General features: G+C 58.6%; 2 protein-coding genes across 5 annotated transcripts in view; one reads left to right on the top strand and one right to left on the bottom strand.

Annotated features, from left to right (window-relative positions):
• LOC115643412 (DLA class II histocompatibility antigen, DR-1 beta chain-like) overlaps positions 1-21,446 on the bottom strand; it is a 288,794-nt gene that overhangs the window by 100,460 nt on the left and 166,888 nt on the right. For 2 of the 4 annotated variants that reach the window (XM_030547430.1, XM_030547429.1), the window contains exons 5-6: positions 21,421-21,444; positions 20,658-21,053 (exon numbers count right to left, since the gene is read on the bottom strand). The exons of 1 other annotated variant lie outside the window; for it this stretch is intronic. In XM_030547430.1, the coding sequence (XP_030403290.1) occupies positions 21,040-21,053; positions 21,421-21,444 (38 nt within the window). In that variant the 3' untranslated portion in view covers positions 20,658-21,039. Of the gene's footprint in view, positions 1-20,657; positions 21,054-21,420; positions 21,445-21,446 lie in introns of those variants that run through there. One more of the 4 variants, XM_030547435.1, reaches the window with a different exon arrangement.
• The window catches only part of LOC115643408 (HLA class II histocompatibility antigen, DR alpha chain-like), a 116,999-nt gene that overhangs the window by 85,169 nt on the left and 10,384 nt on the right, over positions 1-21,446 (top strand). The gene's annotated exons all lie outside the window — the stretch shown is intronic.

A 21,446-nucleotide genomic window follows, 5' to 3' on the forward strand; every position in this document is an offset into this window, starting at 1 on the left:
TTTTTGAGTGCACTGATGCATTTAGCTAGAATCAGTAGAGAAGTGTTAATATTTCCACTCTCTTTCAATCACCTTCATTGCGCGTCTTGGTACGTGTGTGTTTCTGAGCCAGCAAGATCGCAGAGTCACTGGCTGGTGTTACATCAGGTGCTTCCAATCTTCAGGCTTTAACACTGAACAGTGAATATGCTGTGACTTCGACTGCAGTAAGGATTCCCTTTGGTGCAAGCAACACTCTGGTGCTTCAGCCCGAGCTGCAGAAGCTTAGTAGCTGCTTTTGAATCAGAAATCTGAATCCACTGCAGATCTTTTACATCAGAGCAGCCTCTGATGTCTCGAGTAGCAGGGCCGGCTTTAGGAAGTGCGGGGCCCAATTCGAACATTTTCGGCGAGGCCCTGGCAGGGATGACTTAAAAAAAAGAGTGGAAAAAAAAGCCTTTCATTTCTTTCATGTGTTATTTACTTTCCATAACTATATAAATAATAAAATTATATATTATGTACATTGCATCATATATGCTGTTGATTGGTTATTAATGACCACCCGTTTCACATGTGTGGTTCCCTGCCACTCCCTGGGGGTGTGCACATGTGTGGGTCCCAGCTGCTTCCTGCCCCTCTCATTGAAGCAGGTGTGCAGGGTTACTGCCCTGGAACTGCAGGGCAGCAGTGGACATGGGGCTGGCTGGAGGCAGGGCAGGGGCTGACTGGAGGTTGGGCTTGGCTGCAGGCAGGGCAAGGGGTGCGGGGCTGGCTGGAGACAGGGGTGTGTGGGGTGGGCTGGCTGGCTTCATGCAGGTCTGCAGGGGGGTGCAGCAGGGGTTGGCAGGGCTGGAGACAGGGGTGAGTGGGGCAGGCTGGCTTCAGGCAGGGCTGAAGGGGGGTGCAGCAGGGGTTGGCAGGGCTGGAGACAGAGGAGTGTGGGACTGGCTGGCTTCAGGCAGGGGTTGGCTGGAGACAGGGCAGGGCGGGCAGTGCAGGGCTGGTGCAGGCAGCAGAGTGTGTGGGGCTGACTGGCTTTGGGCAGGGCCGCAGAGGTGTGTGGCAGGGGATGACTGGAGACAGGGCAGGGGGTTTGGCAGGGGCTGGCTGTGGGCACGGGGTGCAGAGCTGGCTGCAGGCAGGGGGAGCAGGGCTGGTGTGGGCAGGGCAGGGGGTGCAGCAGAGGCAGCTGGAGCCCCAGCTCTTTAAATGGCCTCCAAACCCCCTGCTATCGCAGGGCTTTGGTGGCTATTTAAAGGGTCCGGGGGTCCCCAGCTTCTACCCCTCCCCGGACCTTTTAAATAGCCGCGGGAGCCCTGGGGAATGCATGGGGGTGGCGAGGCTCCGGTGGCTATTTAAAGGGTGGCACAGGCAGCTGGACCCCTGACCCTTTAAATAGCCCCCAGATCCCCCCACTACCCCAGGGCTCTGGGGGCTATTTAAAGGGCCTGGAGCTCCAGCCGGGGCCGTGGGGCTTGCCGTACTCCGGCCGGAGCTCCAGCCGGGAGAGTGTGGCCGTGGGGCTTGCCATGCTCCCGCCTGCGCTTTGGTCAGGGAGCGGGACCACGGAAGACCCCGGAGCAGACCGCAGCCGGGGACCTGAGGTAAGTAAAAAAAAATAAAAAATTAAAAAGGTGCCTAAGGCGCGGGGCCCTCTTAGGCTCAGGGCCCGATTCCCAGGAATTGGGCGAATCGGCCTAAAGCCAGCCCTGTTGAGTAAGACACAGCAATCATCTTTTCTTGTCAGTTGACACTGGGAGCGAAAAGTGGTAAACGTACTCATTGTAAATCTCACAAAAGGAAACCCAAACAGAAACCTTCACGTCGCTTGCCACGCTCATGTTAGGTTGTTCAGGTTCTTTTATGGGTTCTTCCAAGTCTGCAGGTGATTCTGAAGTTTTGCTGTGATGGTTTATGCTGTTTTGAGAACCTACCTCTTTCACTGGGTGAAGGAGGGAATTTTGAACAGCAATTTCTTCTCTCACTTGTTCTTTAGTCAGCCTTATAATCTCTACAGCGAAGGGGTTTGAAATCCATATCTGGACACACTTTGCCATCTCCCACAGGGGTCAACCCTGCAGCGACTCTGCCTCTACCCCTGTTCTGTCCGCTCCCTCCACCAGCCCCTTTGGCCTCCCTAGGATCTCCCTGTCATAGTATCTTTCCCCAATCTGAACCTTAGAGTCCAAAAGTTGGGGTACCAGCATGAATTCCTCTAAGCTTAATTACCTGCTTAGATCTGATAAGCTGCCACCAATCAGGAATTCCAGTGCCTGATACACTCTGGTCCCCCCAAAACCTTCCCTGGGGACCCCAACGCCCAAATTCCTTGAGTCTCACAACAAAGGGGAATAAACCATTTCCCTTCCCCCTCCTTCTTTCCTCCCAGCTCTTTCCCACCCTGGGTACACTAGGAGATCACCGTGATTCAAACTGCTTTAATCACCAAACAGAGAGGAATGTTACCTTCCCCCCTCCTCTTCTTTTCCCTTCACCCAGAGGCAATACAGATTCAAACTCCGTGAATCTAAAACAAAGAGGAAATTCACCTTTCCCTTCTCCCCACCAATTCCCTGGTGAGTACAGACTCAGTTCCTTTGAGCCTTAAGTAGGAGAAAAAAAACTCAAACAGGTCTTGAAAAGCAAAACTTTTAATAAAAAGAAAGAAAGAAAAGTAAAAGTTGTCTCTGTACTTAAGATGGTAAAAGTTACAGGGTCTGTCAGCTTATAGAAAGTGGAGAAAAAGCCTCCTCCAGTAGAAATACAATTTAAAATACTTCCAGCCAAATACACATTTACAAATACAGAAAACAATTAAAAGACTGTAAAAGCAGCAAAGAGTCCTGTGGCACCTTATAGACTAACAGACGTTTTGGAGCATGAGCTTTCGCATGCTCCAAAACGTCTGTTAGTCTATAAGGTGCCACAGGACTCTTTGCTGCTTTTACAGATCCAGACTAACACGGCTACCTCTCTGATAATTAAAAGACTATAACCGCCTTTCTTACTAAATACTCACTATTCTGAATATATAAGAGACTGTAGCAGGGAGATTGGCAAGAAACCTGGTTGCACGTCTAGTCCCTTCCAGGACCCAGAGAGAACAAAGCAAAACCCAAAAAATGCAAACAAAGGCTTCCCTCCACCCAGATTTGAAAGTATCTTGTTTCCTGATTTGTCCTCTGGTCAGGTGTCCGGTTCACTGTTTGTTAACCCTTTACAGGTAAAAGAGACATTAACCCTTAACTATCTGTTTATGACACCCCCACTCCCATTACTCCCCCTGGGACTTCTTTCTCTGGAGCATCTCATGAAGTAAAGTCTGTCATGACAGGTTCTTATCTCTGTAATGCATTTCATTTTGATGTATTTATTAAGTGTTAACGCACTATGGGAGCCCCCTTCAGCCCTCTGTATAAATTGACCCCCTTCTTTCCATATGTTCTGCCCATAGAGTTTTCTGCAGCCCTGGGGCAGCCAGCAATAACCACTGGGCCTTGGCAATGGGGTGAGGGAAGAGGACCCTGGGTTCCCTAGTTATGCGATTTGCAAGAAGTGCTATCATTGCTCAGGGCACCAAATGCGTTTAAATGATAGAAGTGCCTTGTAAAATCCCCAAACTTCTTTTCATTTCTCACGTAATAATCTCATACACAGTGTACACACATGTTGTCATTAATTATATGAGTTGAATTTTTTATTGTTATTATTATTTATTAGCTAGCTAGCTAGGTTACTGGTTTTTTTCAGTGTGGAAAATTATATGCGCTAGTTTACAGGTTGAATGACTGAATGACGTAATACCCCTTCTCAATGTCCCTCACTAAGTTCGGTAATTTTGTCAAGTGTCTGTCACACGCAGGGTGACCAGATGTCCTGATTTTATAGAGACAGTCCCGATTTTTGTGTCTTTTTCTTAGACAGGTTCCTATTACCCCCCACGCTCTCTGGTCACTCTAGTCACACAACATGGTGGTGCCCCTCCGACCCTCCTTCCCCCTGCTTTACCTGCCTTCATCCCAGCACCTCCTGTCCCTGCCCTCCCTCCTCCCCCTCCCTCCCTGCTCCTGCCCCACTGACGGTGCTGTGCTGGCGCAGGGCCCCCCAGGAAGGTGATCCAGCCACTGCCATCCAGCTGCCTAGGAAGAGGAAGTGATTGATCAATGCCAGCCAGCTGGTGAGCGAGGACGGGGAGGGGATGGCAGCGGACGGGGCCCACGGCCATGCAGGCAGCATGGACAAGATCTTCGGCTCCCTCAACGCCCTCAAGAGGGAGGTCGAGCAGATGAAGCACCCGATGGGCACCAAGGACAACCCGGCCCGCACCTGCCAGGACCTGCGGCTCTGCCACCCCGACCTGCCCGATGGTGAGTGCCAGGCCGGGCTCGATGGGAGATGGGGCAGTGCTAGGGGCCTGGCTGCAGGGAGCATGGTGGGGGCAGCAGGGTGCTCTGCCCAGGCAGTCAGGGCTCCCCATTGCCCCAGGGCGGCGCTAGGGGCTGGGCTGCAGGGGGGGCAGCAGGGGGCTCTCCCTGGGCAGTCAGGGCTCCCCATTGCCCCCGAGCGGTGCTAGGGGCTGGGCTGCAGGGGGCGGGGTGGGGGGATGTGACGAAGTGGGGGATTTTCTTTTCGTGGTTTTCCAGTGGGTTGCATGCAGAGGGGCTGGGACTCAGTGTCCCTGGGTGTTACTGGTTTAACGAGGGGAGGGGAGAGGGAGTTTGTTGGGACACAGGACTGGAGAGGGAACTCGGGACCCTGGTCAACGGCCTGGAGGATGGAGACCCCAGCAACTGGTGACCTGGTGATTCGAAGACCCAGCTCAGGTGTGGCCAGGGCTGGCGCTACCATTTAGGCAGCCTAAGCAATCGCCTAGGGCGCCAGAATAAATGGTGGGTGCCGTTTTGCCGGAGGGGGCGGCAGGTGGCTCCGGTGGAGCTGCCACAGTGGTGCCTGTGGAGGGTCCACTGGTCCCGCGGCTCCGGTGGACCTCCCGCAGGCACGACTGCAGCAGCTCCACCGGAGCCGCGGGACCAGCGCGCGGGGCGCCGAAATTGCCGTCCGCCTAGGGCGCTCAAACCCCTAGCGCCAGTCCTGGGCGTGGCTGGCCAGGGGAAGGACAATTGGCTGCAGGGAGAGGACCTGGTGCCCTGACCAGCTGGTTCCAGCCAGAGGGGTCAGCGGGGGGCTGAGAGGAGAGGAGACCCAGGCCTTCCATTTAAGACCCTGTTTATCTAGAGAGAAGCCAATGGACAGAGGGGGCTTGGGGCGGGGGATATCAGAGGCCCAGCTGGGAAGCAGGGGGGCTTGGGGCTGGAGAGGGGGAGCAGGCAGAGCCCACCTGGCTGCAGGGGGACTGGGATGTGCTGGGTTGAGGGAGGCCAGGCCTGAGCCCTGAGAGTTTCCTGTGCTGGGTTCAACTCTCAATAAACCCTCCTGTGTTATGCTGGCTGAGAGTCGCTCCGGGCTAGAGAACAGGGCGGGGAGGGGATCAATTCCTTCGGGGGGGAGGAGGCCTGGGGGCCCAGAGCGAGGGGACTCCCTGAGGGGGCCCACGGCAGAGACAGACGTGCTGAGGCTCAGAGAGGTTCGACTCCAGAAGGTGGAGGGGCCTGACCCCGAGAGAGAGTGGCCCCCCCAAGAAGGGCTGTCGCACTGAAAGGGGCACCCCCCACGGACCGCACGGGGACACGAGTGGGCACGATCTGTGAGCCCGTGACAGGGGCAGCAGGGGGCTCTCTGCCCAGGCGACGCTAGGGGGCCGTGCTGCTGGGGTGGCTCAGGAGGGCGGGGGGACGTCCCCCGCCAGGCGAGTACTGGATCGACCCCAACGAGGGCTGCCCCCGGGACTCCTTCAAGGTGCACTGCGACTTCAGGCTGGCGGGGAGACCTGCTTCTTCCCCACCAAAGAGACGCAAGAGGTGAGTGTGATGGGGGGGGCTGGGGGCCAGGACTTCTGGGTTCTCTCCCTTCCCTGTTGTATCAGTTAAAATAATGAAGAAACTCTGTTAATTAACATCTCCCCAGGGCTCAGATCCCGCCCCCCTCCTCCGGGTTGTTTGCAAGGGATCCTTGCTCTGGGTGTATTTTAAAAGGCTTCACCAACCTCCCCTCATGGAAAAGGCCGAGGAGCGAAGAGAAGGACGCTGGTTGGGTTGTTTTATTTTAAATTAATTCTATTATTTAAGGTGTGGAGACACACAGGGGTCTGGGCCCTGCCGCGGAGTTTGAATCCCACACGAGCCCAGTGCTCCAGTGACGCTGCCCGTCCTGCAGCAGGGGGCTGGGGGGGGATCCAGTTGATTTTCTCAGGGCCGCTGGACACACGTTTCACGGGGCGACTGTCTTGGCTTTTCGGGGTCTGAGAGGGAGCAGGTGTCCCCGGTGCTGAGCCGGCGGCCAGTGGAATGTTTGTAAGTAATGTTGGAAGTTGTGTTGTAATAGATCAGCTAGAATTTTGCTGCTTTTGGGGGTTGTTATTTTTGGTGTCCTGCCCCCTTGGCTCCCCCCAACCCCACCCGGCCTCGCCCTGTTCGGGGCTTTTTCTGTTGCTCTGTTTTCCTTCACCTCCCATGAAAATACGGGCCAGGAACAAACCCACGTGCAGATCCGTGGCCCACTGCAAGGCCGGCCTGTGGCCTGCGGTCTGCACCAGCCGCTGGCAGCTGGATTTTATCCCGGAGCCCACCCCCATTCACCGCCCAGTGTGTCATGCAGCCAGTTACACAGGGTGGGGGGTGAGTGCTTTGCCCTCGTTTTGTGCCAGCCAATCTGGTGCGGAGCTGGAACGCTGAGGCCGGCTCTGGTCCCGCGACGCTGAGCAATGAACCCCAAAGGGTTGCTGAGCCGCGCGGGGGCTGGAGCTGACCTAGAGGAGGCCAGAGGAGCTCGGCTGCCAGGGGCTCCCATCGCTCTGTAGCCAAAGGGTGTAAACGCCTGGCGGGGGGACGAGCTGCCGCAGTTACAGGCCAAGGCCCAAGAACCAGTGGGGCGGACCTGGTCAGGAGCAGGCTGAGGCCGGCACGTAGCCTGTTTCCAGCCCCCAGCGGAGGGAGAGGCTGGCGCAGCCGCCCGCCGGCGCAAAGCGTGAAAGAGACGTTCCTGAGTGTGGAGCCGGAGCCAGACACGTCTGCGGGCGGGATGCTCCTGTTGCGGGCCTGGCACAGGGATCAGGGAGACCCCGTCCTGCCTGGTGTCAGGGACATGTGGAAATGGCCACATGAGGGTGAATCGGGCCCAGCTACTCAGCGGTGTAAATCAGCAATGCCCCCCCCCGCCCGACGGCAATGCTGGTTTGCACCCGGAGAGGAGCTGCCCCAGAGGGATTCACCCTCAGCCTGGCACCCAGAGGGGCCCTGGTGCTGTGTCAGATGGGTGCGACGCCCTGGCATGGCCGCTGGGTATGTCAGAGCCAGGCAGCTGCAGCTGGACCCTGGTAATCCCCTGGGGGGGGCGCAGGGGTGTGCAGGCTGGGGGAGGGGTGCACAGCTGCCTGTGCGGGCCAATCTGCCTGTGGTCCCCTGGAATATACACACACACAAACACACACACACACATCTCTCTGGTGTGGTCAGGCCCCAGGTTGTGGGGGACACGCCCGGCCGTGTCTGTGTCCCGGCAGCGGGAGGAGCTGGACCGAAGTCTCAGACTGGCAGGGGAGGGGGATGCAGGCAGGTCAGTAAGGGGCTAGAGGCCCCGATCCTGTGAACGTGCCGAGCGACGAGCTGGTGAGCGACCCCCTGAAGTTTGTGAGATGCCGTGTGTGCTGACGTGCTCTGATGGTTCGGGGGCAAACTGAGCCTCCCTCCCCATGCTGCGTCCCCCTCACACACACACGCACATGTCACAGAGTGTGGGGGAGTCAGGCCCTGCACTCCCACTTCTTGCGATTCCCTGGGACTCTCAGCCAGCCGGTAACACAGAAGGTTTATTAGCTGACAGGACACAGGCCCAGGCAGGGCTTGTAGGTACAACCAGGACCCCTCAGCCAGGTCCCTCTGGGGGGCAGGGAGCTTAGACCCCAGACTCGGGGTTCCTGCCTCTTCCCAGCCAGCCCAAAACCAAAACTAAAACCCCTCCAGCAGGCTCCCCCCCCCGCTCCTCCTCTCCTTTGTCCAGTTTCCCTGGCAGAGGGGTCACCTGGCCCCACCCGCCTTCTGGGCTCTCCTGTTACAGGCTCAGGTACCGTCCCTCAGGGAAAGTCCCCCATCCGTCCCAGTACAACTCCCCTGCAACATTACCGGGTCAATACTCCCCACAGCATCGCGGGGGTCAGCGCTGCCTGGAGGGGACAGCACCCCCCTACTGTGCCCCCCACACCGCTCATTTGCTCTTACAGGTCTCCCATCCGGCTGAGGGGGCCCGTTCTCTGTGCCTAAGAGCTCTGGGGGGGGTGTCCACCCCCCCCTCTTCCTGGCTCAGGTACCGTCCCCCACCTAAAGGCATCTCCTGCTCTCCCACCCGCCATGCAGACAGTCCCAGGTCAACCCACCCCGTTCCCTACTGCGGCACATCACCCCAGCAAGGTCCCCCCAGCTGGGCCCCGGCTGCCCCTTCGCCGTGAGCCTTGGTGCTCCCCCAGCTCTCCAGCGCTGCCCCTTCCCCAGAGGCAGGCGGGGGGCGCAGGGGCTCCCTGGAGGAGACGGGCCGACTGGCCAAGGAGCTGGGCTCAGAGGGCTCCAGGCAGGCGCCAGGCGCTGGTTGCTGTAGCAGCCTGGGGTGGGGCATTTTTAAGAGCTGTGAAATGTGACTGTTGATGGTCTGTGTGTTGGGGGGTTTCAGGCCAGGGGTTCCCCGGTATCACAGGAGCCAGGACTCGGGGGGTGCAGTCCCAGGCCTCTGAAATGTCCCCCGGGTTCTGCTCAGCCAGCCTGGCCTCCTGCGTAACTCGGCCCCAGGGATTTCAGCCGGGATCCCTGTGTCCGGCCTCGCGAGGAGCTTGTCCTGACTGGCTGTACGTCCGCCCGGCTACGCCCCAGGCTGGGCCCCCCGGACTGGCCTGAGATCGGGCGTCCAGCCCCCCTCTTGCATCCTGCTGCGGGACGGGTGTGCGGCAGAGCCCAGAGCCGGGTGTTTGGCCTATCTCCTGCCGGCATTTGCAGGGATCTGGCTTTGGGGAGGAGGTGTCAGTGGGGTGCCCCTGGAGTTCTGGGGGGAGCCCAGGGGCAGGGGAGGCACCATTGTCACCATCTCAGGCTGGGCCTTTGCAAGGGGGAGACGCCGCTACCCGAATGAATGACCCTAGCGCTCCAGACACTGCCCTCGCTGCCACCTGCAAGGAGTCTGACCCCCGACCCCCTGCCAGCCCATCCCCAGTGCTCCTCAGCCCGGCTCCATCCCCTGCCTTGAACTGGGAGGGGGGGCAGGGCCGTCCTTAGGATTTATGGGGCCCTACGCAGTATTATTAAACTGGTGCCCCTGTGCCGGATGGCAGCCCAAGCTCACAGCCTGGTGGGGGAGGGGGAGGAGGGACTTGACAGTAAAGGATAATGAGATGCCCGGCCTGCCTCATGGTGGCGGAGAGTCACAGTTCCCCGCAGACACTTCCATGCCCTCTCCCTCATGCAGAATGGATATGAAGAAAGTACCTAATTAAAAGCACTAAAATTTGGGAATAAAAAATGTCAGTCACAGGTTTTTTGATATGCCCTGAAGTTTGTCAGAGATTTGTTTGCAAAAACTTCATAGTAAGGGTGAGTCAGCTGTCCTGCTGAATACAACATTACATATAATGGAATACATGATGCAGCTCTTCTCTGTTTTACATTTTCTTCATCAGTATTTCTAAATTGAATTTATATTTTAAATGTACTCAAATCTTAAGCCAGCATTCCAGATTTATTACATATTTAACTCACTGAAACAAAGACATTCTTTTAAATTAATCAGAGAGGTTTAGTGTGTTCATAACAATGTTCATTGCTTTTAGAAAAAGGGAACAGTAATTTACTTTGTGTGATCTCCATAACAAGAGACATGGTTATGAAATTTCACCAACTTTAAAAAAAATATGTTTCCAAAGATTTTAGGTATAACAAGGATTTTGTTTTACTAGGGTACTTATTTTGCTGGAGGGTTCTTTTAAAACTAGTTTGTCAGATAGTCAGAAGTAAAGACAGGGAACTCTTTGTCCAGCTATCTGGAAGGGAAGGACTGTTGTCCCTTTAAGGGCTCTCTTCAGTGGGGAGTGGGGGAGGAGGTGGTAAAGGGATGGACAGAAAGGACAGGAAGACTTGGAAGCACTTTTTTTTTAACTATAGTAATTAAAATGTGTATTTTAGATAAGGGAGGTCTTTTGAAGGATTTATTTAAAAAACTGTATGTCTGAAGGTCCACACATTTAAGGCTAAAGATGATTGTGCATCTAAAACTCTATGCAAGCATTTTTTAGAAATGTGATTTTATAATCTTCACCAGCTCACTAATGAAATATTTTTAAAGCAAATTTTAAACTAAGGTCCTGTAGACTGACATGTTCTGTGTAAATATTACATTAATGCACAACTATTTTGGCAGTAAAGTCAGAAACTGACAGTATAAAAATTTATTTGGGCATAAGCTTTCGTAGACATCTGATGAAATGGGTTCTAGTCCACAAAAGCTTATGCCCAAATAATTTGTTAGTCTTTGAGGTGACACAAGGACTTGTCCTTGTTTTTGCTGATACAGACTAACAGGACTACCCCTCTGAAACCTGTCAGTATATACTTTGGGGTTGGCAAATGCCTGTTAAATGGCTTTATTACCCCTTGAATGTCTCTTTAACAGTTTCAATGTTGTGCTAATAGGTCTGGCAGGCTGGAGGTTTTTTCACTTTTAACTACTAGATTCCCTCCCAAGGAAGACTCACCAGGTTAGAGCAGCCATCTGTGGGAGCCTGCAGGAAGGGTCAAAACAGGGATAGGAAAACAAGAGGGGGGACACTAAGACCCAGTGGTGCCCCAAATTTTCAGGTGCCCTGCGCAGCTGCCTATGTTGCCTATGCCTAAGGACGGCCCGAGGCCTGAGCCAGGATGCCCTGAGGAGCCCCGATGTCTGGGGAGCAGGCCCATAGTGCAGCGTAATGGCCCAGCCCCTCGAACGGGCGCTGCTGGCCCCCATCGCTAGGCCCTGCTGGAGTCTCAGCCAGCTCTGTGGTGCCAGGAGAGTCCCAGCTGGTTTCCCCCCATCCACAGCCCAGTGAGGGGATTGCAGAGGGAGAGAACAGAGGGAATCGGGGCTGGTTGGTCCCCATGGGGCAGGGGAGGGTTCCCCACGCTGAGACGGAGGCAGCCCCAGAGCCAGACGGGAGCTGGTAAATCTCTGGAGACCCCCTGCCCTGGGTCTGACCAATCACCTGGGGAGAATGTCGTCCCCCCCACATCCCACCCTGTAGCCGTTCTGATCCCATTCTATGCCTTGGTGTCCTGCCATCAGTCAGTGCCGCGTGACCCTGCTGGGTACCTGGCCCTCCATAGCCAGGCCCTACAGCTGCCTGGCACTGCCCTGGGACCCGGCCTGCCCCCTGCTCAGCTCGGCCCCACCAGAGCTCCCCCCTCCATGGGCCCAGGGAACCCTGCCCTCTGTGACAGGTGTGGAGGTGGGGGAGCAGGGCTGTGTTTTCCCCTGCGCCCCACCCCCATGTGTCTCCTGCCCGGGCTGAGGGTCTGCTCCCTTGCAAATGCCCAGCTATCAAGACAAGACCTTGTGGTGAAGGCAGCCGTTGCTGGGTGGGTGTGAGCTGGGTGGGCAGGGGGGGAGAGCGCCTGATCCCCGCCCCATGGGGAGCAGCTGGTCTTTGCTGAGCCCCTGGATTCACCCCATTGCTGCTCACGCTGTCCTGCTCTCTGGAGCCCTGTGGGGCAGGCTGTCAGCTGTGGGACAGGATTCGCTATGGGTCTGTGCCAGGTGGGACAGGGCAGGGGGATCCCTGGGCCCGGGGTCCCTGCAGGGAGCAGCATTTGCTGACGCTGTGGGGCCAGGGAGCGACCTGTGTCTGTCTCTGAGAGCGTCACTGGGGGCTCCGTTCACACCCACAGCAGCACCCGCTCCATAGAGCTGGGGGGGGGCAGGAACATGGTAGAGGGGAATCCAGCGGGGGAAGTGCAGGATGGGCTGGATTGCTTGGGAAGTGCCTCACCCATGAGGGAGGGGACATGGCCCACAGACACCCCCAGAACCTGCCTGCAGGGAAGCCGGCCGCACAGGGTCCCGCTTGGGCAGGGGTGTCTGTATCCATGACCCACAGCCTGTCCCTCCGTCTGCACCCCAAGCTGAGCACCCCCAAACCCCAATTCTCAGCCAGGACCCCTCATTCCACACCAGCCCCACTCCTCTGACTGAGCACCCCAGACAGGCAGTCCCCATCATTATCTCTAGCATGTGGGGGTGTGGGGACCTGGGAGCCAGGACTCCTGGGTTCTGTCCTGGCTCTGGGCGGGGAGTGGGGTGTAACAGTTAGAGCTGGGAATCCAGGACCTCTCCGTTCCATCCTGGCTCTGGGAGGGGAGTGGGGGCTAGTGGTCAGAGCAGGTGGGGCTGGGAGCCAGGACTCCTGGGTTCTGTCCTGGCTCTGGGTGGGGAGTGGGGTGTAACGGTTAGAGCTGGGAATCCAGGACCTCTCTGTTCTATCCTGGCTCTGGGAGGGGAGTGGAGGCTAGTGGTCAGAGCAGGTGGGGCTGGGAGCCAGGACTCCTGGTTCTCTCCCAGTTCTGGGAGGGGAGTGGGGCTGGTGAATCAGAGCAGGGGGAGAGGAGGGGGCTAGGAGCCAGGACTCCTGGGTTCTATCACAGTTCTGGGAGGGGAGTGGGGCTGGTGAATCAGAGCAGGGGGAGAGGAGGGGGCTGGGAGCCAGGACTCCTGGGTTCTCTCCCAGTTCTGGGAGGGGAGTGAGGCTGGTGAATCAGAGCAGGGGGAGAGGAGGGGGCTGGGAGCCAGGACTCCTGGGTTCTCTCCCAGTTCTGGGAGGGGAGTGGGGCTAGTGAATCAGAGCAGGGGGAGAGGAGGGGGCTGGGAGCCAGGACTCCTGGGTTCTCTCCCAGTTCTGTGGTTTCTGACAAGTCCCTTGCCCTCAGTGTCCCCTCTGTACCGTGGGGTGAGGACACCGACCGGGGCTGCATTTCACTCGCAGTTTATTTCTCTCCAGTGCAGGGTTGGGGCTGGGCCAGCCCCCAGGTGCCAGCCGGGCTGCAGGCCCAGGGAGTTTCAGGTGGAAAGTCCCTGGCACCGAAATGACGCCCTGTGATGGAGTAGGGACTGTCTGTGTGGGGAGTGGGAGAGCAGGGGAGGACTTTAGGGGATGGACGATACCAGAGCCTGTAACCTGAGCTAGGTAAGGGAGGGGAAAGGTCAACACCTTTGCCCGGGAAGGGGACAAAGGAAGGGAGTGGCAGGAGGGAAGCAGTTTGAGTTTGGGCTTGGGGCTGTGTGGGTTGAATTCAGGGGATCCTAGCTAGGATCCAAGCACCCTGAAAGCCCAGAAGGACTCGGTGGAGGGGTCCTGACTGTGCCTGCAAGCTCTGCTGTAACCTGTGTTCCTGTTGTCCAATAAACATTCTGTTTTACTGGCTGGCTGAGAGTCACTGTGGGTCCCAGGAAGGGGGTGCAGGGCTGGACTCCCCCACACTCCGTGACAACTGGTGGCAGCGGCGAGAGATACTGCACCCCGTGGACAGCGCTTCCTGCAGTAAGTGACTGGGGAGCAGTAAAACGAAGGGGGGGGGTTAACCCCTGGGAGTGTGTGCCCAGTGAGAAGGACTTTGCAGTAACAGGGTCCCCCGGGGGATTGCAGCGAGCGGTCCCAGGGGCGAGGAGTCTGCAGCTCGACCCTGGCAGAGGGGTGGTGACCTCACGAAGGGCTGGTGCACTAGGGGTCCCCCTGGAAACCGTGGGGAGCGGCGAGCACCCCGACCTGTGAGTGCCCAGCAGGAAGATGTATGCCAAGCTGCGCAAGTGCGACCTGGTGGAGCTGTGCAATCAGAGGGGGCTGCGCCCGGGGAGACGCACCAAGGACCAGCTGATTGCCCAGCTGGAGCAGGGAGACCGCATGAATGAACGGAGCCCTGTCTCTGAGGGAAGCAGCCGAGCAGATGCAGCGCAGGCACCAGTGTCTGTCCCCACTGGGAGTGGTCAGCCGGCGGATGAGGGCTTCCCGAGACCCCCCCCTCCTAGGCGTAGGGGAAGGGCGGGGAGGAGCCCAGTGTATCCCAAGGGCACCGTGACACCCCCGGCCAGCAGGGGATCCGCCCGGCAACGCTCGGCATCCGTGGAGCGGACGCGGCTGGAATATGAAAGGGAGAAGCTCGAGTTAAAGAGGCAAAAGCTGAAGGAGAAGGCGAAACAGCGTGAACATGAGCTGGAGGAGAAGGAGAAACAGCGTAACCATGAGTGGGAGGAGAAGGAGAAACAGCGTAAACATGAGCTGGAGCTGGCCCGGCTGGCAAACAGTGGGGCACCGGCTGTGGTGAGTGAGGGGGGACCCAAGCCTACAAAGAGCTTTGATAAGCACTTGCTGCCCCGGCGTAAGGAGGGGGAGGACATAGATACCTTCCTGACGGCCTTTGAGAATGCCTGCGAGCTGCACCGGGTTGACCCTGCAGACAGGATCGCAGTTCTCACCCCCTTACTGGACTCCACAGCCGTGGAGGTGTACAGCCGACTGAAAGGGGCGGAGGCAGGGGACTACGAACTGTTCAAACAGGCCCTGCTCCGCGAGTTTGGGCTGACTCCTGAGATGTACCGGAAAAAGTTCCGGAGCCAGCGTAAAACCCGTGAGGTCACATACCTACAACTGGTCAACCGGGCGCAGGGGTATGCCCGCAAGTGGACGGCTGGGGCCCAAACTAAAGAGGAACTGCTTGACCTATTCATACTGGAGCACCTGTACGAGCAGTGCCCGTCCGACCTGAGGCTGTGGTTGATGGACCAGAAGCCGGAGAACCCGCAGCATGCAGGCCAGCTGACCGACCAATTTGTGGACAGTCGGGCAGGGGATGGCAGGGAGGAGTCTCGAAGGAGCAGGCCTGCCTCAACGCAGAGAGAGAGTCATCATGGGACCTCCCAAAGGGGGCCTATAGAGAACCCTCCCAAAAGGGGAACATCCAGTGGCAGGTCCCTCCGACCCACTCAAGGGGACCCACGAGATATGGGCTGCTATCGCTGTGGCCAACGAGGTCACATAAGGGCCCAGTGCCCCAAGCTCAGGGACAGACCAAGCAGACCCAACCCGCAGAGGGTGGACTGGGTAAAAACCCAATCGGAGGAGGGGCTACATTCCCAGGAAAGGGGGGTTGGCAACATACCACCGGCGGATGCTCCAGGTTCCGGGTTTTTGGTTTACCGGGTGGGCGCGGGGCTGCCCCTCCGGAAAGAGTGCATTGTTTCCCTGGAAGTGGATGGGAGGAAGGTCACTGGGTACTGGGACACGGGCGCAGAGGTGACGCTGGCCCGGCCCGAGGTGGTGGCCTCAGATCGGATGGTGCCCGACACCTACCTGACCCTGATGGGTGTGGGTGGGACCCCATTCAAGGTACCCGTGGCAAGGGTACACCTGAAATGGGGGGCCAAGGAGGGCCCCAAGGATGTGGGGGTACACCAATATTTGCCCACTGACGTGTTAATGGGAGGGGACCTTGAGGACTGGCCTAGTAACACCCAGAGTGCCCTGGTCGTGACTCGTAGTCAGAGTCGGCAAAGGGCACTGCTCCCCGACAACGGGGAAGGTACTCGACTCGAGGTGCAGGACCCTAACCCAGGGAGCGGGGAACGCCCAGGGGCACGGTTCAAAGAGGCTGCGGCCTCAGACCCAGCCAGCAAGAGAGAGCCGGTCCCCATCCCTGTCCCAGCTGCTGAGTTCCAGGCCGAGTTGCAGAAAGATCCCTCCTTGCGGAAGCACAGGGACCGGGCTAACCTTAGTGCGGTACAGACCATGAGGAGAGGTTGCAAGGAGAGGTTCCTGTGGGAGAAGGGGTTCCTGTACCGAGAATGGGCTCCCCCAGGGGAAGTAGAGTCATGGGGGATCAGGAGGCAGCTGGTGGTTCCCCAGAAGTTTCGTCACAAGCTGCTGTACCTGGCTCATGACATCCCTCTCGCAGGGCACCAGGGAATCCGGCGCACCAGGCAGAGGCTGCTACAGAACTTTTATTGGCCTGGGGTCTTTACCCATGTCCGACAGTACTGCCAATCCTGTGACCCCTGCCAGAGGGTGGGGAAGGCCGGGACAAGGGGAAAGCAGCTTTGAGGCCTTTACCCATCATAGAAGAACCTTTCCAGAAGGTGGCCATGGACATAGTGGGACCCCTCAGCAAGACGACCCGGTCAGGGAAGAAATACATCCTGGTGGTGGTGGATTTTGCCACTCGCTACCCCGAGGCGGTGGCCTTGTCCTCTATTGAAGCAGACACAGTGGCAGATGCGCTGCTGACAATTTTCAGCCGGGTGGGGTTCCCCAAGGAGGTCTTAACGGACCAGGGGTCCAACTTCATGTCGGCCCTGCTCCGGTCCTTATGGCAGAAATGTGGGGTCCAGCACAACTGGGCCTCAGCGTATCACCCCCAGTCCAACGGGCTGGTAGAAAGGTTCAACGGGACGCTGAAGATCATGCTAAAAACATTTATGAACCAGCACCCGCAAGATTGGGACAAGTACTTACCTCACCTGCTGTTTGCGTACAGGGAGGTACCCCAGGAATCTACTGCGTTTTCACCTTTCGAACTGTTGTATGGAAGGCGGGTGAGGGGGCCCCTAGACCTGATGAGGGACGAATGGGAGGGGAAGGCCGCTCCCGAGGGAGAGTCAGTGGTGGAGTATGTCCTGACCTTCCGGGAAAGACTGGCCGAGCTCATGGGCCTGGCCAGGGAGAATCTGGCCCGAGCCCAGAGGAGGCAGAAGGTCTGGTATGACCGCACAGCACGAGCCCGTGCCTTCGCCACCGGGGATCAGGTGATGGTTCTCATCCCCGTGAGGAGAAACAAACTCCAGGCCGCCTGGGAAGTGCCCTTCAAGGTGATCAAGCAACTGAATGAGGTAAACTATGTGGTGGAGCTGTCAAACCGGGCACATCACCGTCGGGTGTACCATGTGAACATGATGAAACCATACTATGACAGGGGGAATGTGGTGTTGGCCGTGTGTGGACATTGGGAGGGGCAGGGAGATGACCCCTTAGTAGATCTATTCCCTGGGACAAAAGCTGGTTCCCCCCTGGAGGCGATTCCCCTCTCTGATCAACTGACCCCGGGCCAGCATGCTGAAATCAGAGGGGTGCTGCATCTGTACCGACAGCTGTTTTCCAACCAGCCTGGACGCACTAATTTGACTGTCCACCGGGTGGAGACCGGGTCACATCCCCCTATAAGATGCTCCCCTTTTCGGGTCACTGGGAAAACTGCCCAGGATCTTGAAAGAGAGGTCAGGGACATGCTGGCTTTGGGGGTGATCCAGCCGTCTTCCAGCCCTTGGACCTCACCAGTGGTGCTAGTCCCCAAGAAGGATGGGTCAATCCGGTTCTGTGTGGACTATCGAAAGCTCAATGCCATCACCGTATCTGATGCCTACCCCATGCCCAGGCCTGACGAGCTCCTAGACAAGCTGGGAGGTGCTCGGTACCTTACCACTATGGATCTTACCAAAGGCTACTGGCAAGTGCCGCTGGACGCAGATGCCAGGCTGAAATCGGCCTTTATCACCCCTCTGGGGCTCTATGAGTTTCTGACCCTGCCCTTCGGCCTCAAGGGAGCGCCGGCCAACTTCCAGCGCCTGGTGGATCAGCTACTGAGGGGGATGGAGAGTTTTGCCGTGGCGTATATTGATGACATCTGCGTCTTCAGCCAGACCTGGGAGGACCACATGTCCCAGGTTAAACAAGTCCTGGACCGACTCCAAAAGGCTGGGTTAACAGTAAAGGCGGAAAAGTGCAAGGTGGGGATGGCTGAAGTATCTTACCTGGGCCATCGTGTGGGGAGCGGCTGCCTGAAGCCGGAACCAGCCAAGGTGGAGGTGATCAGAGACTGGCCTGCTCCCCAAACCAAAAAGCAGGTCCAGGCCTTTATTGGGATGGCGGGGTACTATCGAAGGTTCGTGCCCCACTTTAGTGCCATAGCCGGCCCCATCACTGAACTGTGCAAGAAGGGGAAGCCAGACAAGGTGATCTGGACTGAGCAGTGCCAGGAGGCTTTCCGGGCGCTGAAGGAGGCTCTGGTTAGTGGCCCAGTTCTGGCAAACCCAGATTTTGACAAACCCTTTATGGTGTTCACTGATGCCTCAGACACGGGACTGGGGGCGGTGTTAATGCAGGAGGATGAGAAGGGGGAGAGACACCCCATCGTGTACCTGAGTAAGAAGCTGCTACCCCGGGAACAAAGCTACGCGGCCATCGAGAAGGAATGCCTGGCCATGGTGTGGGCCCTTAAGAAGCTAGAGCCATATCTCTTTGGGCGACACTTCACCGTATACACCGACCACTCTCCCCTGACCTGGCTGCACCAGATGAAAGGAGCCAACGCCAAGCTCCTGAGGTGGAGCCTGCTCCTGCAGGACTATGACATGGACGTGGTCCATGTGAAGGGAAGTGCCAACCTGACAGCAGACGCGTTGTCCCGGAGAGGGGGCCCTGAACTTCCCCAGGTCACTGGGCAGAGTGACCCCGCTCAGTTCAGTCTCGAAGGGGGGGAGAGATGTGATGGAGTAGGGACTGTCTGTGTGGGGAGTGGGAGAGCAGGGGAGGACTTTAGGGGATGGACGATACCAGAGCCTGTAACCTGAGCTAGGTAAGGGAGGGGAAAGGTCAACACCTTTGCCCGGGAAGGGGACAAAGGAAGGGAGTGGCAGGAGGGAAGCAGTTTGAGTTTGGGCTTGGGGCTGTGTGGGCGGAATTCAGGGTATCCTAGCTAGGATCCAAGCACCCTGAAAGCCCAGAAGGACTCCTGACTGTGCCTGCAAGCTCTGCTGTAACCTGTGTTCCTGTTGTCCAATAAACCTTCTGTTTTACTGGCTGGCTAAGAGTCACTGTGGGTCCCAGGAAGAGGGGTGCAGGGCCGGACTCCCCCACACTCCGTGACACGCCCACCCATGGGACCTGGTGTCTCACTGACGCACAAACAGGCAGAGATGCTGGGCCGGGGTTAGCGCCTCCGGGGCTCGGCCAGTGGCAGCGCGGCGCCAACCCGGCATCACCGGGCGCTGGACAGAGTCGGGGTGGGAGGGTCGGGGAGCACAGTGGGCTGGATGCTGCTGGGGCCCCGGGGCTGGGGGGGCTCAGAACCATCCCGGGGGGGGAGTGAAACCTGGTGAGGGGAAAGCAGGCGTCAGTCTGTCCCTCTGTCCACCCACAGGCAGACGGGGTGTGAAACGACGTAGAGTGTTAACCCTTTCTGGGTCGCGGGGCCGGAGAAATGTCTCCACTGGGTTGTGGGCAACTGCACGGGGACTTTCACACTGACACCGGACTGACGGCCCTGGACTGCCAAGGCCCCATGTCCCGGCCCCGGCCCCCTAAGCCAGCCAGTCCCCTGCCCTGAGGTTGGATCAGAGCCCCCAGCCCCCAAAGGGCAGAGGCATCTGTGTCCCGTCCCCGACCCCCTGAGCCAGCCAGTCCCTCCTTCCCTCCCCTCTGGTCCTTCAGCGCAGCCCCATCCACTTGCCCATAGTGTCAGGATGGCGAATAGCTGTGGGGGGGAGGCGGGGGGCAGGAGCAGGGACGGGATGGTCGTGTGGGGTGCTGAAGAGAGGAGACTCCAGGGCAGGGGGGCCTTGGCCAGCAGTAGGAGCAGCAGGCCAGGCTCTGAGTGACACAGATTCACGCCCTCATCCTGTGTCCCCTCTCGCAGGAACAGCCCATGGGAGCAGCTGACAGGGACGTCCCCACGGCCTGGTCTCCCCGCTTTCTGGGACATTCCCCTACCAGGATCTCAGAGGTCATTGCACCTGATAGCACTGGGGCCAACTCCCCCCCTAGAAATGCAGCCACCTCTGGGGTGGAGCCTGGCAGCTGGGGAACAGCACATGGCACTTTGGGACAGGAAGTGACGGGGACAGCAGTACCCAATGGGAGTAGTGGGGGGATGGGCCAGGGGAGCGTTAATGGCCACAGTGGGGCAGCCCTGGAGCAGAGTGGCAGCGATAGAGCAGGCTGGACTGGGGGGAGGGGGAATGTGAGCACCCAGCTTTGACTCCCTGGGGGGTTTGGACCCCTGGATAACAACTGCCCTGCCCCATCCGTGAGGTTCTCCCATAGCCCAGCTCACTGACAACCCCCTCCAGCCCAGCCCAGCCCCATCGCTGCCCCTCAGGCCAGGGTGTCCATGCTGCTGGGCTGGGGATGGGAGCATCTCCTCCTCTGCAGCTGCCTCTCCCCTGGGAAAGGGGCTTGGGGGCCCCCTCCCCACGGCCTCTTCCCTGCTGCCCCCACCCCTGGGGAAGGAACCAGTCTGCACTGGGACTGGGAACCCACAGCCCCCCCGCAGGAGCCACCCCCACCCCCAGAGGCCCCCTCTGGGGTACTGCCCCCTCCCTCCAGTCAGATCCGGCCCTGCCCAGCACAGCCCTGATCCCTCCAGCCGCTGAATGGCCCCAGGGTGTGTCTGGGGAGTCCCCTCCCCCAGGGCAGCTGCTCTGTGCCCTGAGTCCCCTCCTCCCAGCCAGAGCCCAGAGCCCCCAGCCCTGTCCCGGCCCTGTGGGAGCAATGAGCATGGAGCCGGGGGGAGGAGGGGGGGGCTGGGAATGGTTTATTAGGGTGCAGCAGTTCTAACAGCACCCGGCCTCAGTCCAGCTTCCCCCCCGGCTGCGGAGCAGCATCCCCCAAAGTTTCCCCAAGGGCAGTGGGGTCAGCGAGAGGGGGCGTGGGGCTGGGCTGGGGCAGGGAAAGGGTTAACACAGGAGGGGTCACACCGAGGCAGACCCTGCAGGGACTGAGGGGCAGGGACGGGTCTCCAAGTGGAGGCAGCGCGGGCTGGAGCCGGGCAGAGTGCGGGAAGCAGACGGGGACAGGAAGGGACCGGCCCCAGGTTCTGCATTCTCCGGGCTGGGTGAGGTGCTGGAAGAGACGGATGGAAACTCCTGCCAGCTGGGGGATCCGACGCCCAGGATCTAACTCAGGAGCCCTGCAGGGAGAGGGGAGAGAAATCAGCCCCTGGCCGTGGGGCTAGCAGGACAGACGGGGGATTTTCTCTGCCAGGCCCCAGGGTGCCCCAGTGACTCTGCCCGGCAGCCGCAGGGCTGGGCGATGCTCAGCAGGACTCAGGACCCTCTGCCCCCAGGAGCAGCTCGAGGATCGGCCTGAACGGGGACTGAGGGAGCTGCAGTCTCCTCCTCCGCGGTGCCAACGCTCCAGTGCCCAGCTGCCCACGGGCTGAGCTGGGCGGGTGTCATGGGCCGAGGGGCAGAAGCAGCCGCCCCATGGGTGCCCCAGGCAGCCTGTGCTCAGTGTGGGGGGAGAGGTGTTTAACAGGGGAGGGGGATTGAAATTACCTGCAGGTTGGGGAACGGGGCGCCCT

This window comes from Gopherus evgoodei, unplaced genomic scaffold (assembly GCF_007399415.2).
Source record: "Gopherus evgoodei ecotype Sinaloan lineage unplaced genomic scaffold, rGopEvg1_v1.p scaffold_58_arrow_ctg1, whole genome shotgun sequence".
Lineage (NCBI taxonomy): Eukaryota > Metazoa > Chordata > Testudines > Testudinidae > Gopherus > Gopherus evgoodei.